Source organism: Otolemur garnettii, unplaced genomic scaffold (assembly GCF_000181295.1).
Source record: "Otolemur garnettii isolate 467f Iridium unplaced genomic scaffold, OtoGar3 scaffold00077, whole genome shotgun sequence".
NCBI lineage: Eukaryota > Metazoa > Chordata > Mammalia > Primates > Galagidae > Otolemur > Otolemur garnettii.
Window position 1 is genome coordinate 2,287,850 of NW_003852472.1, and position 12,265 is coordinate 2,300,114.

Sequence of the window (12,265 nt, forward strand, 5' to 3'; positions counted from 1 at the left end):
TCTTACAAGATGTTCTTTATACAATATCACTGCTGAAACAAGCAAATTTTAATAACTAGAAAAGTCAATTTAAAAAAAAAATTAAACATTTAAATTCTTCCTGCTTTTCTTCTGCTCCCCTAAGAGCTTGTCTGGTATGTGGGTGGGCTGGGCTCCAACACCCCTCTGGCCAGATCCAAAGTCAAGGTTATATGCATGATTATAAGCAGGACTCCAGTCTCTAAATGAAGTGCCTTAGGATTTTTTTTTAGGGAGTGAGGTGAAATATAAGTTGGGGGAGGGTTGTTACAAAGAAGGGGAGGGATATTCAGGAATGGGTCCAGGAAATGTCCCTTTACTCTGCCAAGATAACTGAAAAGACCACAACTGTTTCATGATGCTGGTGAATACAAAATTCTCTATGGCACTCACTGATACTGTCACCTGAGAGGGAGAGGGAGTAAGAGACAGAGTATGGGCTTAAAGAAACAAAACTGTATATAAATACAGATTAAAAAAAAAAAAGTGGACACCACCTCCCCCAATTGGCCTGATTACCCTTGATCCTGCAATGTAACATAGCAATCCCCACTCCTGGAGACCAGAAGGGCTTGGCACTATTGTGGGAGCCAGAGGAGGAGGGACCCTAGGAAAGAAGGAACAGGAACTGGGTACACCAGAAAAGCTATACCCTTGGACTCTTGATGGAAACTCAAAGGCGGGAGAGTTACGGGCTTCTTCTGCCCACAATATTTCTGGGCAGAGACCACCAATCCAATCAGGCTCCCCAAAAAGCTTTGCTTGGATGAGGCCCTGTAGGGAGTTTTAAGAAACAGCACAAGCTTGGGGTGACTGTCATTTCTGGGCTCCCTGTGATCTCTTCCCTTCCAAGTTCTCAATCTTCCTCTCTTGCCTCCCTCCCACCCTCCCTCACTGTGTCCTGATATTCCCCCTACTTCAGCTCCCTTACCAGGGCCCTGCCTCTCTATTTCTTCTGTCTTCGTCCCCTGGACTGTCCAATGGGCTCTGGCTCACTGTCCCCTTCATCTTCAGCAAGTCGATCGGGAAACTTCTTACGTTTCCTACGGACATATGGGTGGCCAGGAAGGTGTTTATGTAACAGAGCCACTAGACACTGTTCTGTCTTCACCATGCAGTTTAGCACATGGCTGCCACGGCAGTTGTAAAGCTCAGCATTGGTAAACACTTGCTTCATGTCAGTAAGAAACTCCTGCACAGAGCGGTAGCTCCCACAGGAACATTTGTTCTGCACTGTCTGAAAGTCCATGGGCTGGGTAATCACATCATAGTAGTCCTCAGCCTCATCTCTGGTCACAGGCTCCCTGTGGAGAACCAAATGGAGTTATGCCCAACTGAGACTTAACCACAACCGAGAAACCTGAATGTCAAACAACCAGCCCCAGATACCTTCGCCTGCTGCAACCGGCTAACTGGCAAACACAGAGAAGGTGTGTTCAGCTGAAAGCTGTCACTACCAGTTTGGGAGCTCACCTGAAGGGCCAGCTGAAACGGTACTTCACAATCTTGTGGAGGATCTCTTCACACTTCTGTAGCTCCAGGCTTTGTCTCCGGGAGCTCCGCTTGGTCTGAAGTACCTGGTGCCAAAGAAAGAGAATATTATGTGTACAAGAGAAGAAGAGTGAACAAGGCAGAAAATGTATGTATTACTCAAAGAAAAGAAAAAAGAAAAAAAAGACAAAGCAAGTTAACTGTTTTCTTGGAGCAGAAATGGTCAAGTTGCCTGACATTCAAATTAGGGAGCACTCTTGACCCAGGAGGCAGGTATCTTTCCATCTGCACACTTGCCTCCTCTCTGGTGGACAGTGATCAAAGCAGCAAAGGGCAGTCAGCAGTTACCTTTTTAACAGCAGCCCTACTATAGGTTACCTGGAGAAGACCACAAACCAAAGACCACAAAAAGTATGTGTTAACAGGACACTAGCCCTCTGAGAAGAGAGGGACCTGGGATTACAGTGATGCTATGGATGGGCATCAACAAGCAACTGCAGAGAGCCAGGCAGGCTATCTGGACCACCAGCAAATTCTGTGGGGGTAGGGTGTCTCTGGGAAGAATAACAATTCCCTTCCTGGAACTGCAGACACATGGGAGCTAAATGATGAAGTGAAAAGGGGTGAGGCCCTCCCTTCCAGGTAGCCATACAAAACTGTGACTCACAGTAACAGGAGCCACAAAATAGGTTATGGACTGGGCAAACAGAAGCCTCTTTTAATGCTTCCTCATCTCCCCTAATGGCTTGCTTTATGCCCCTAACCCCAATATCATCTGTCAAAACAAGTACATTTTCAAAAAAAATTTTTTTGTTCTTGAAAAGCTCAAGTGAGATCCCACACAAAACTACATTGGTTAAGGAGTGTGTGTTTATGTGTGTGTGTGTGGGGGGGGGGGGTGGAGGAGGAACATAATGTCCCTCCCCTTAACAACTGTCAACCCAACAGTAAGTGAGGCTCCAACATTGCTGACATTCCCACAATGAAGACCCAGCCCCTTTGAGCCCACTGGTGACACATGGATACTATTTTAAAATTCTTAATAAGTTGCAGCCTGCCTTATTAGAGGCAGACAATGTTTGCAAGCTACATCAGGGGAATGCCGAACATAGCTGTTCCTGGAGGGCCTGCTGCCTCTGTCTGCCTACAAGCCCACCCATTTGCCTCAGCAGCCTCCCAAGTTAGGGAGGAGGAAGGAGGGGGAGCTCCCACCTGTTGCCTGATGAATTCCTAATGCTGGAGTAGGGGGTGGGGAATAAGGAACAGAAAGGTTAGAGGGAGGCTGATAAATAATTCTTACCAGCTCATCAACCTCAGTGTCATCCACAGGTAGTGCCTTTGGCCGAGATCTCCTGGTAGGATGTGGCTTCTTACTGGGTCGGCGGCCTGGCCTTACTGTAGGAAGGATTACACTCTGCTTGGCCCGGAGGGTTTTTCGAGGTCTCACTGAAACAAACACACACAATAGAGCAACTGAAGATCAAGGCAGAATCTTTGGAATGGGGGAAAGGGATGGGGAGAAAATCTGGACAAGGAAATCAATGGCTTCCTTTGGTTATAAGATGCTCTTGTTGTTTTCCTCCTGCCCTAGGTAATAGGACATTAGAAGGAAGCGATGGTAGATGAAAATGGATACCTTTTATTAACTGCCAAAGATCTTTCAGAAGACCAGTTTACTTAAGTACTTCTATCCTCTTTCCCCACTCTGCAGTTACTCCAGCAATGAGGCACTTGAAAGAAATCAATTATAAATTGATTCTGGAGGGGCGACACCTGTGGCTCACTGAGTATGGCGCCGGCCCCACATACCCAGGGTGGTGGGTTCAAACCTGGCCCTGGCCAAACTGCAACAATAAATAAATAAATAAAAAGTATGTATTTAAAAAAATTTAAAAAAAAATTGGTTCTGGAATAGAAGCCATTTGCTAACAGATCAGCTTCGAATGCTTACATTTTCAGCCTGAGAGATTGTATATACTTACATAGGAGATGAAATATGATTATAAAACATACCCTGTTTCTTAACCCCTGGAGTTACCATCATAATCTTTTCAGAGAAAAGTGAAGGGCCACTAAAGTTCCTCACTGAATCCTACTTAGGGCTTCCTGCCTTCTTCTATTTCTGAAAACCAAAGACAGTAGCCTTTTCATGAGGCTGGCCCACAAAGACCTGCAGCTAATTAAGCCAACCACTCTCCCTTCCTCATGGGGGCCTGGTGTGCAATGCCTGTGAACAGTAGCTTCCTTGGTAGTCTAGGCAGCCTGTTGCTTATGTGGGTTGCTCTAAGGGACCTTGGACACATTCCTTTCTGACACACATTCATGTTAGACCTTGTGCTATCCCCAATCTAAGCTCCAGAGAGGTATGCATGGTGCCTTTGGAAAGCCTCAGGGCACTGTAGCCAGGGTTCACATTGGCCAAGTCATCATGTCCATATGTACCAAACTACAGAACAAGGAGCATATATGACTGAGGCCCTGTGCTGGACCAAGTTCAAGTTTCCTGGCCACCAGAAGATTCGTATCTCCAAGAAGTGAGGCTTTACCAAGTTTAATGCAGATAAATTTGAAGTCACGGTGGCTGAGCAGTGGCTCATCCCAGATGGCTGTGGGGTCAAATAATCCCCAATTGTGGCCCCTTAGACAAGTGGTGGATCCTGTACTTAAAGGGACTTCCACTGTGCTGCCCCCTCATTTGTGCCTACCAAGAAGTCCTATTTCCTGTCAAAAAAAAAAAAAAACAAAGACCCAGAGACTACTTAAGTCTCAGTTTATAATAGGTGCTCAATGTCTAGTAAACCAACATTCCTCAGAGAGCAACGCTCCTTAAGGATTAGCTCAAGGCTTCTCCACCTTTCCTTGCCCAATACCCTGAATGTTGGAGAGATAATAGATCTACCAGTACAGAGAGGCAGTGATACAAAGAATTAATAAATGATGCTTTATACTCTATTTCTGAACTATGATAACTTCCTTGGCTATTTGGGGGTCGCTAGCTCAAGAGTAGGTTAATATGAAAGGATAAAAAGCTGATGCTCAGGTGCTAGTAGGCCCTTGAGTTGCACTAGGTAACCACATCTTTGGTGGTGTGAAAGGTGGAAGAGACAAAGGGCACTGAAGTAGCAAACATTTCCTAGATCCTTTTGGCAGACAGAGACCCTTGGAAACCTAGAGAGCAAACAATTCCTTCAAAAGAAAGCAACAGTGTGTTAAGTAGAAAGCAATCACTAGCTTGAAATAAACAGAATTAACACAGTGCTATATTCAGAATTGGTCCCAGACAAATGTGCACCTAATTCATGACACTGGCCAACAGAGGATAGTCTCTTGGATTGTAGGACTAAGGGATCACTTGTTCACTTATCCTGGGATACCTGAAAAATTGTGTCTAGTAAACAAAGAAAAGGAGCCCTATGAGAATGGGAGAGATTACAGTGTCTAAAATTATACCCCAAGAATATGGAGGAGGAAAATGGGAGGGAGGCCCTTAGATTTGGCAGCTTTACTGGAGTAAGGGATTGGTCATACCAGGCATCCTTTCTCTCCTTATATAAGTAAGATCATTCAGAACGTCTTATGATCCTAGGAATTATATTATCTCTTCAAAAGCTCACAGAAATCTTGATCTGTCTTCTGTTTTCTAACCTACAAAGAAAATTATATTTTGGGCTAGAGGACCTTAGCCATGAAAATGACAAGACATGAGAAAATCAGTCATTGTGAGCATAAATGATGATTACTTTTTTTCTGACTGGAATTTAGTAAGAACTGATTTGAACCATTCTATCGTGCTTACATTTAAGCCATGGAAAAAATAGTCTCCTCTTTTCAAACTAGCACAGTTAGAGCCCTGCACACTACAGGAAGGAGAAAAATCACTTTAAAGCGAGAGCAAGAGCGAGTGAACCCCAACCCCTCTCCCAACTCTCTGAAAGTAGCACTACACCAAAGGCCAGAGGACTGTCAGGAGATGGCAACAGGCCTAGATCTTCCTTACCTATCATCCCTATCTATTAAGGGTTTCAGAACCAGCACCATTGTTATAAACATACTTAAGACCTGAATTCTATATACCTAACTCTTACAGAAATCAAGTCTGCCATAGGTTGATATTCATGAGATCGAGCCATCTTCCCTCCCACCGGATAGGAGGGAAGTTAAAATCAACAGCATCTTGACATCTCATTTAAACACACAGCCACAAACTATGAAAAGGGAAGACAGCAAGATAGCCACAGTAATTACTGCCAATCCAGCCTTTCCGACCCTGTTGGAAGATTGTGAGGCTAACTACAAAGGCAAACAGAATACTCACATCGCAAACCAGCTACTTCATAATCTTCCTCCTCCTCCTCTTCTTCCTCTTCTTCCTCTGAATCACTTTCATCATCTTCACTGTCTTCAGAGGCAGACTCTTCAGTATAATTCCTGTGAGGAAAAAGGAAAAAAACAAACAAAAAAAACAGGTAGGGAACACAGTTCTAACCCAAAATGATCTAAGAAGAGCTGAAGTCCCAAAGGGATCCCAGCAACCTTCTTTTCTTCACATACTGGATAATTTTATGATAAGGGAATGGAATCTGAATCTAAGCCAGGTAAGTTTTTCACAAAATGAAAAACTAAGCTTCAACAGCATGCCTCCCTTTTATGAAGCCTCAAAAGGTTTAGACAAGATACCAATGGCAACAGAAATCAAGATCAAAATGCAACCCTACCCCTTCACACACAAAACAGTGCAAAACACTATTACTTTTTGTCTCACAAAAAGAGCCAGATAATGTAACATTTCAGATACTGAAACTGTCCCCAACTCTGGGGTAGACTGGAAGAATAAACAGAGCCCAGACAGGTGTTACTCCACCTTGATGGCCCCCTTCCAGGAGCTGAAACAGCTTGCAGATGACTGTTACATCAAAGCAATGGTAATCCCAGCTCAGAACAGCTGGTCCAAAGCCCCGCCATTTCAGAGCAACATGCCTCATCTCTTTAAGTATAGCTGGAATGGAGTGAGAAATAACCCAGTTATACCGTTGAGGTGGGGTCAGGATCAAACAGCTCTGCCCTTTTAAAAGAGAGATCAAGCCAGAGTGCCTATAAGCTGCCCTTTTACAACCTCAAATTTCAATGTGGAAAGCAACAGCATTAACTTGACAAATATTAGGTGTCTTCTCTTTATAAGGGCCTGTGTTTGGCCTTATTGAGATTCAAGTAAAGAACAAAGCATCACTTCTACTCTTAGGGCATTAATAATCTCATGGGAGATAGTAGTGTATAAAACTAACCATAAAGACAAGATGTATGAGCAAAATACTTTTTCAGGAAGTATTCGAAAGCTCAGCTGGAACATAGAGGAGACACAATTAATGCTAAGGATGTAAACACTTCTCCAAACAGCAGTGAAACTTTAGCAAGGTCAAAGGCAATTTACTCAATTGGGAGTTTTGGGTAAAGAGAATACTCTCAGCTGGGAAGAAAGCCCAAGAGGCAAAGATGAACAATGCAACCTGTAACAAGCACACACACAGAGAAAACAAGGCCCATAAAAACCTAGGCTAGTATTGTATAAGAGTCTCAAAAGTTAGCTTAGGGAATCTGAATTTTATTGTACAGGCAAAAGAAAGATTAGATTTTTTTTTTTTTTAAATTAAAGAGATGGGTCTTGCTCTGTTGCCCAGGTGGGAGACTAGAGGTGTGATAGTAGCTCACTACAACCTCAAACTTTTGAGCTCAAAGTGATCCTGCAGCCTCAGCCTTCTGAATAGCTGGGACAACAGGCACACACTATACATGGCTAATTAAAAAAAATTTTTTTTGTAGAGACAGGGTCTCTATGTTGCCTAGGCTGGTCTCAAGCGATCCTCCCACTTTGTTGGGATCACAGGGATGAGCCAAGGTGCCTGGCCAGACTGAAAAGTAAGCAGTTCCTTGCCTTATATACATTATTCTGATATCACCACAATAGCTAGATAGATAACAAGGGAAAAGATAAGACATAAGGAAGAGTTCGGACATGGTAGAAGAAGCCTAGGTGAGAGATGCAGGAGTGACAAACGACAGTAGGGACCATGAAGAATGCAGAGGAGAATGAATCATTATGTATCTGGGCACTGAACTGGTAACAGACAAATTAATGAATATGTAGAATGAAAAAGGAGAAGTTCATGTCCAAGTTGATACTAAAGTACTAATCATGATAGATAAGGAAAACAAGTATGAGTAAAGAAGGCAAAGCATTTGAAGATTTTTAGCAGTGGGTGGTTGTAGAAGTAATCGTATAGACATAGGAAGTGGATCATGTAGAGGCAAAAAGCAGAAGGAGATATGACATTACTTGAGATGATATGGTCAAGAAGACAGAAAATGTGGCTGGCAGTGAAAACGAGAAATGTCAACATTAAGCTAAAATTAGATCTAAGTCTGTTGAGCTCCTACTGAAGTATCAGAAATGATAAAGCTCTGTACCCAAAAGATGAATTTAAAGCAACTAAGAATAAGACCAGGCACAGTGGCTCACACCTATAATCCTAGCACTCCGGGAAGCTGAGGTGGGTGAACTGCTTAAGCTCAGGAGTTTGAGACCAGCCTAAGCAAGGGCAAGACTCTGTCTCTGAAACAGCTGGGCATTGTGACAGGCGCCAATAGTCCCAGCAACTTGGGAGGCTGAGGCAACTGATCTCTTGAGTTCACGAGTTTGAGGTTGCTGTGAGCTGTGACACCGCAGCACTCTACGAAAGGTGATGAAGTAAGATTCTGTCTCAAAAAAGAACAAACAAACAAATACAAACAAAAAAAAACCACTTCAGAATTATATCAGTTTAAATAACTGAAGCTTAACTGTAACAGCTATTTATTTGTTCACTTGTTTTTAAAAGAAAAAATTCTCACCTGCCACGAGAGTTACGCCTGGCAGTAGCAGGCTGGCAAGCTGGGCACTGCCACTCACCATCTGGTACTTCATAGAGGGCCGGCCTCAGACAAAACAGGTGGAAGGCTTTATTACACTCATCACACAAGATCAATTTGTCATCCTCACCTGCAAAGAGAAAAACTTGTTTACCATTGCTGGGAACACAGCAACAGTCAATGAGCTATTAAGAAAGCTGCTCATCCTTAACCAATGCCATTTAACACGTTCTACCTACTTCGGTTTTTGTAAAAAATGTAGTCATTTTCTGAAATAAATAAATAAATAAAATAAACCAGACTACAGATAACTTAGGAATCAGTTAAATCCCCAAATCTACTCAGGGCTAGGACAGGACAATTAGCATTTACTAAAAGGCAGCAAAAACCAAGTGACAGTAGGAAATTTTGCTCCTTGTCACTCATGACCCCCTCCCCACTTCAACTCATGTCTCATACAGTTCTCTTAGGTCATTTGGTTTCCAAATACACTGATCAACTTAACATGTTTAACTCCCCTCTCCAATCTTCATTCTGTATCAGTTTTATGGCAGTTCATTGATTTTATATAGACCTTTTCATTCCTGGAAATTAACCCTAACCTAACTCTTAAAATAATATTAGCCACAAAGTCAATCACTTCATGTTTTAGCCATGAAGTTCTTTTTGCACACACAAGATTTGAAAAATCTCAGCATTTACCATTTAGGACGCAGTGCTAAAATAACCAAGCCTGCCCATTCTTCAAAATGTATAAAGACTGCCCCCTTGGAACCACTATCTTACTAAAGTTATGAGATAACAAAGATTTAAATTCTTTTTTTGAGACAGAGTCTCAAGCTGTCACCCTGGGTAGAGTGCCGTAGTATCACAGTTCACAGCAACTTCCAACTCTTGGGCTTAAGCAATTCTCTTGCCTCAGCCTCCCAAAAAGCTGGGGTTGCAGGTGCCCACCACAACGCCCAGCTAGTTTTTGTTTGCAGTTGTCACTGTTGCTTAGCAGACTGGGACCGGGTTTGAACCTGCCACCGTAGGTGTATGTGGCCAGCACCCTTGCCTATGGGCACTGCCCAAGATTTAATTTTTTTTTTTTTTTTAAGGGACAGAGTCTTATTTTATCGCTCTTGGTAGAGTGCTGTAGCATCACAGCTCATAGCAACCTCCAACTCCTGGGCTTAGGCAATTCTCTTGCCTCAGCCTCCCAAGTAGCTGGGACCACAGGTACCCGCCACAATACCTGGCTATTTTTTGTTATAGTTTGGCCAGGGCCGGGTTCCAACACACCACCCTTGGTATATGGGGCTGGCACCCTAACCACTGAGTCATGGTTACTACCCAAGATTTAAAATTTGTAATTAGCTAATTCTGTTATCTGTAGAAAATGTGAAGGTTGAAAAGATCAACTGCTTTTACTTTAGACTCTAAACTGAAGAATAAAAGGCCTGCTCTGATTTGCTGGCATGTAATATCAAAAACTTTTTATAGACCTTCAGGAGAAAGTAAAATCTATCCCATCACACTTAAAATCTGTGTAATTAAAACTCTTTTAGGATAGAGATAAGTATCTTAGGAATGGAATTCCTGGTTTCTAATATAATCAGATTAGCAAATTTGATCTAAATATACCTTTCTTTCGACAAACTTTGCATCTAGCATTTTCTGCTGACATATCCCACTTGATACAAGCATCCAGCATCCCAAGTAGAACATGCATCCTAGAAAAAGTTTGAGCTTCACGGATTGCTGTCTTCCATTTTTCCAGTGCAGATGCAACCTAAACACAGACCAAACAAAAACATCACTACAATGATCTCAAGGACACAGAGAAAAGACCAGCAATAGGGAAAGAAGAGAGTTCTGAGAGCATTTGCCTCTTAAAACTTCAGTATAACCCATTTATCTTACAGGAAAAAAAAATTAAGGATCAAACAGGTTAAAAAAACTTGCCAAAGATTACACAAAGATTAAAGGGAAAGGAGGGAGAAATGACTAGGGACAGGGCTCTTCTAGTGAAATTTACATAAAGATATAGTATCATTTAAAAGTAAAAACATTTGTGTGCTGTAAATGGCTAGACTGTAACAATTTCATGTAGCTGATCAAACTTCCTTAACAAGATTATCCATTTATGTACTAATTCCTGCTAAAACCCCAGGTTATAGGGCCTAGAAATGGTATATTGTATCTATAAAAGCATTCTACAATGCTTAAAATTATTAAGTACTTAATGCACAATTAAGTTGATTTTTTTTAACTTCATTTTTATTTTATTTATTTATTTATTTTTCAGTTTTTGGCCGGGGGCTGAGATTGAACCCGCCACCTCTGGCATATAGAGCCAGCGCCCTACCCTTTTGAGCCACAGATGCTGCCCAATTAAGTTGATTTTATCACCAACTTCTAACTAAAGCAAAATTTTTAAAGTTAGCCTGACTTTATTCTGGATAATTACTCTCAGCATAACCTGTACTGCCTCTTCCCATCATCAGAAAATGCAAATTGCCAGGCTCAGTGGCTCACCCCTGTAATCCTAGCACTCCAAGAAGCCGAAGTGGATGGGCTGCTTGAACTCATGATTTCAAGACCAGCCTGAGCAAGAGCTAGACCCCATCTCTAAAAATAGCCAGGCACCGTGGCAGGTGCCTGTAGTCACAGCTACTTGGGAGGCTGAAGCAAGATAATCGCTTGAGTCCAAAAGTTTGAGGTTGTTGTGAGCTATGATGACACAGCACCACAGGAATATCAGGTGGGAATATCACTTGGCGGCACTTGACAGAAGGTGACAAAGTGAGCCTCTGTCTCCAAAAAAAAAAAAAGGGCAAAAAAGGGCAAAAAGTTAGTCCAAGCGAAACAGAATTGGGGGGAGGGGGATAATTAGGAATTTCGGTGATAAACATAATCCCTCTCCCCTATAAAATATACATTCTAAGGAGAAACAGAAATGACATTTTTTTTTCTTTTGAGACAGAGCCTCAATCTGTCACTGTGGGTAGAGTGCCAAGGTATCACAGCTCACAGCAACCTCCAGCTCCTGGGCTTAAGCAATTCTCTTGCCTCAGCCTCCCAAGTAGCTGGGACCACAGGTGCCTGCCACAACACCCAGCTATTTTTTGGTTGTAGTTGTCATTGTTGTTTGGCAGGACCGAGCTGGATTCGAACCCACCAACTCTTGTGTATGTGGCTGGCGCTTTAGCTGCTTGAGTCACAGGCAGCAAGCCAGAAATGTCATTTCAAGCTAATTCGTTTGTATGACTTTTGTTAATCAAAAGGTGATTTTTTTCCCCAATGTTTTCAAAGCCTTTCTAACTTAAACAAGTAGGTTATCTATGTAAACAATTAGGTTTCTATGTCTGGTCTCAGCCAGACAGCTGAAAGACCGGGTTTTATTAGGATCACCAATAAATAATGTAGACGTCCCATTGCTTTAGTCAGTCATGATTAAAACTAAATTAAGTTAGCAAAAACTAGCCTGGCTACTTTCACAACTCTGCTAGCTCTAGCTAACTATAATTAACTCCACAACACTATCAATCCAATACCACAGCTGGATTTCACTGCCCTTCCCTATGCAAAGAGGTCTATTTGAAATAATTTCTTTAAAGAAAAAGCCAGTTATCCTGCAAGGCCATATTTTAATAAAGCTGCCAAAGGACAAAGATAGTTGACCTAGCTCTGACCTAGCTACACATTACTGTGTGGAGTTTGGGGTAGAGGCTTGAAGAGAAATAACAAAGGTGGTCTTTTTCCTACAGAAATAGGTAATCACAGTAAAGTAATACAGAAACAGGCTCGGCACCTGTGGCTCAAGCGGCTAAGGCGCCAGCCACATACACCTAAGGTGGCGGGTTCGAAT

At 42.4% G+C, this 12,265-nt stretch overlaps 1 protein-coding gene and 1 non-coding gene across 3 annotated transcripts in view; one reads left to right on the plus strand and one right to left on the minus strand.

Moving 5' to 3' along the window:
• BAZ1B (bromodomain adjacent to zinc finger domain 1B) overlaps positions 1–12,265 on the minus strand; it is an 84,061-nt gene continuing 71,796 nt past the window's right edge. For both annotated transcript variants that reach the window (XM_012807893.2, XM_012807894.2), the window contains 6 exons: positions 10,039–10,186; positions 8,395–8,542; positions 5,825–5,937; positions 2,810–2,955; positions 1,492–1,595; positions 1–1,322 (listed from right to left, as the gene is read on the minus strand). In XM_012807893.2, coding sequence (XP_012663347.1) covers positions 965–1,322; positions 1,492–1,595; positions 2,810–2,955; positions 5,825–5,937; positions 8,395–8,542; positions 10,039–10,186 — 1,017 coding nt within the window. In that variant the 3' untranslated portion in view covers positions 1–964. The remainder of the gene's footprint in view (positions 1,323–1,491; positions 1,596–2,809; positions 2,956–5,824; positions 5,938–8,394; positions 8,543–10,038; positions 10,187–12,265) is intronic.
• Positions 3,680–3,814, plus strand: LOC111726730. The gene has a single exon (XR_002774435.1). It is a non-coding gene; the product is annotated as a small nucleolar RNA SNORA70 (small nucleolar RNA).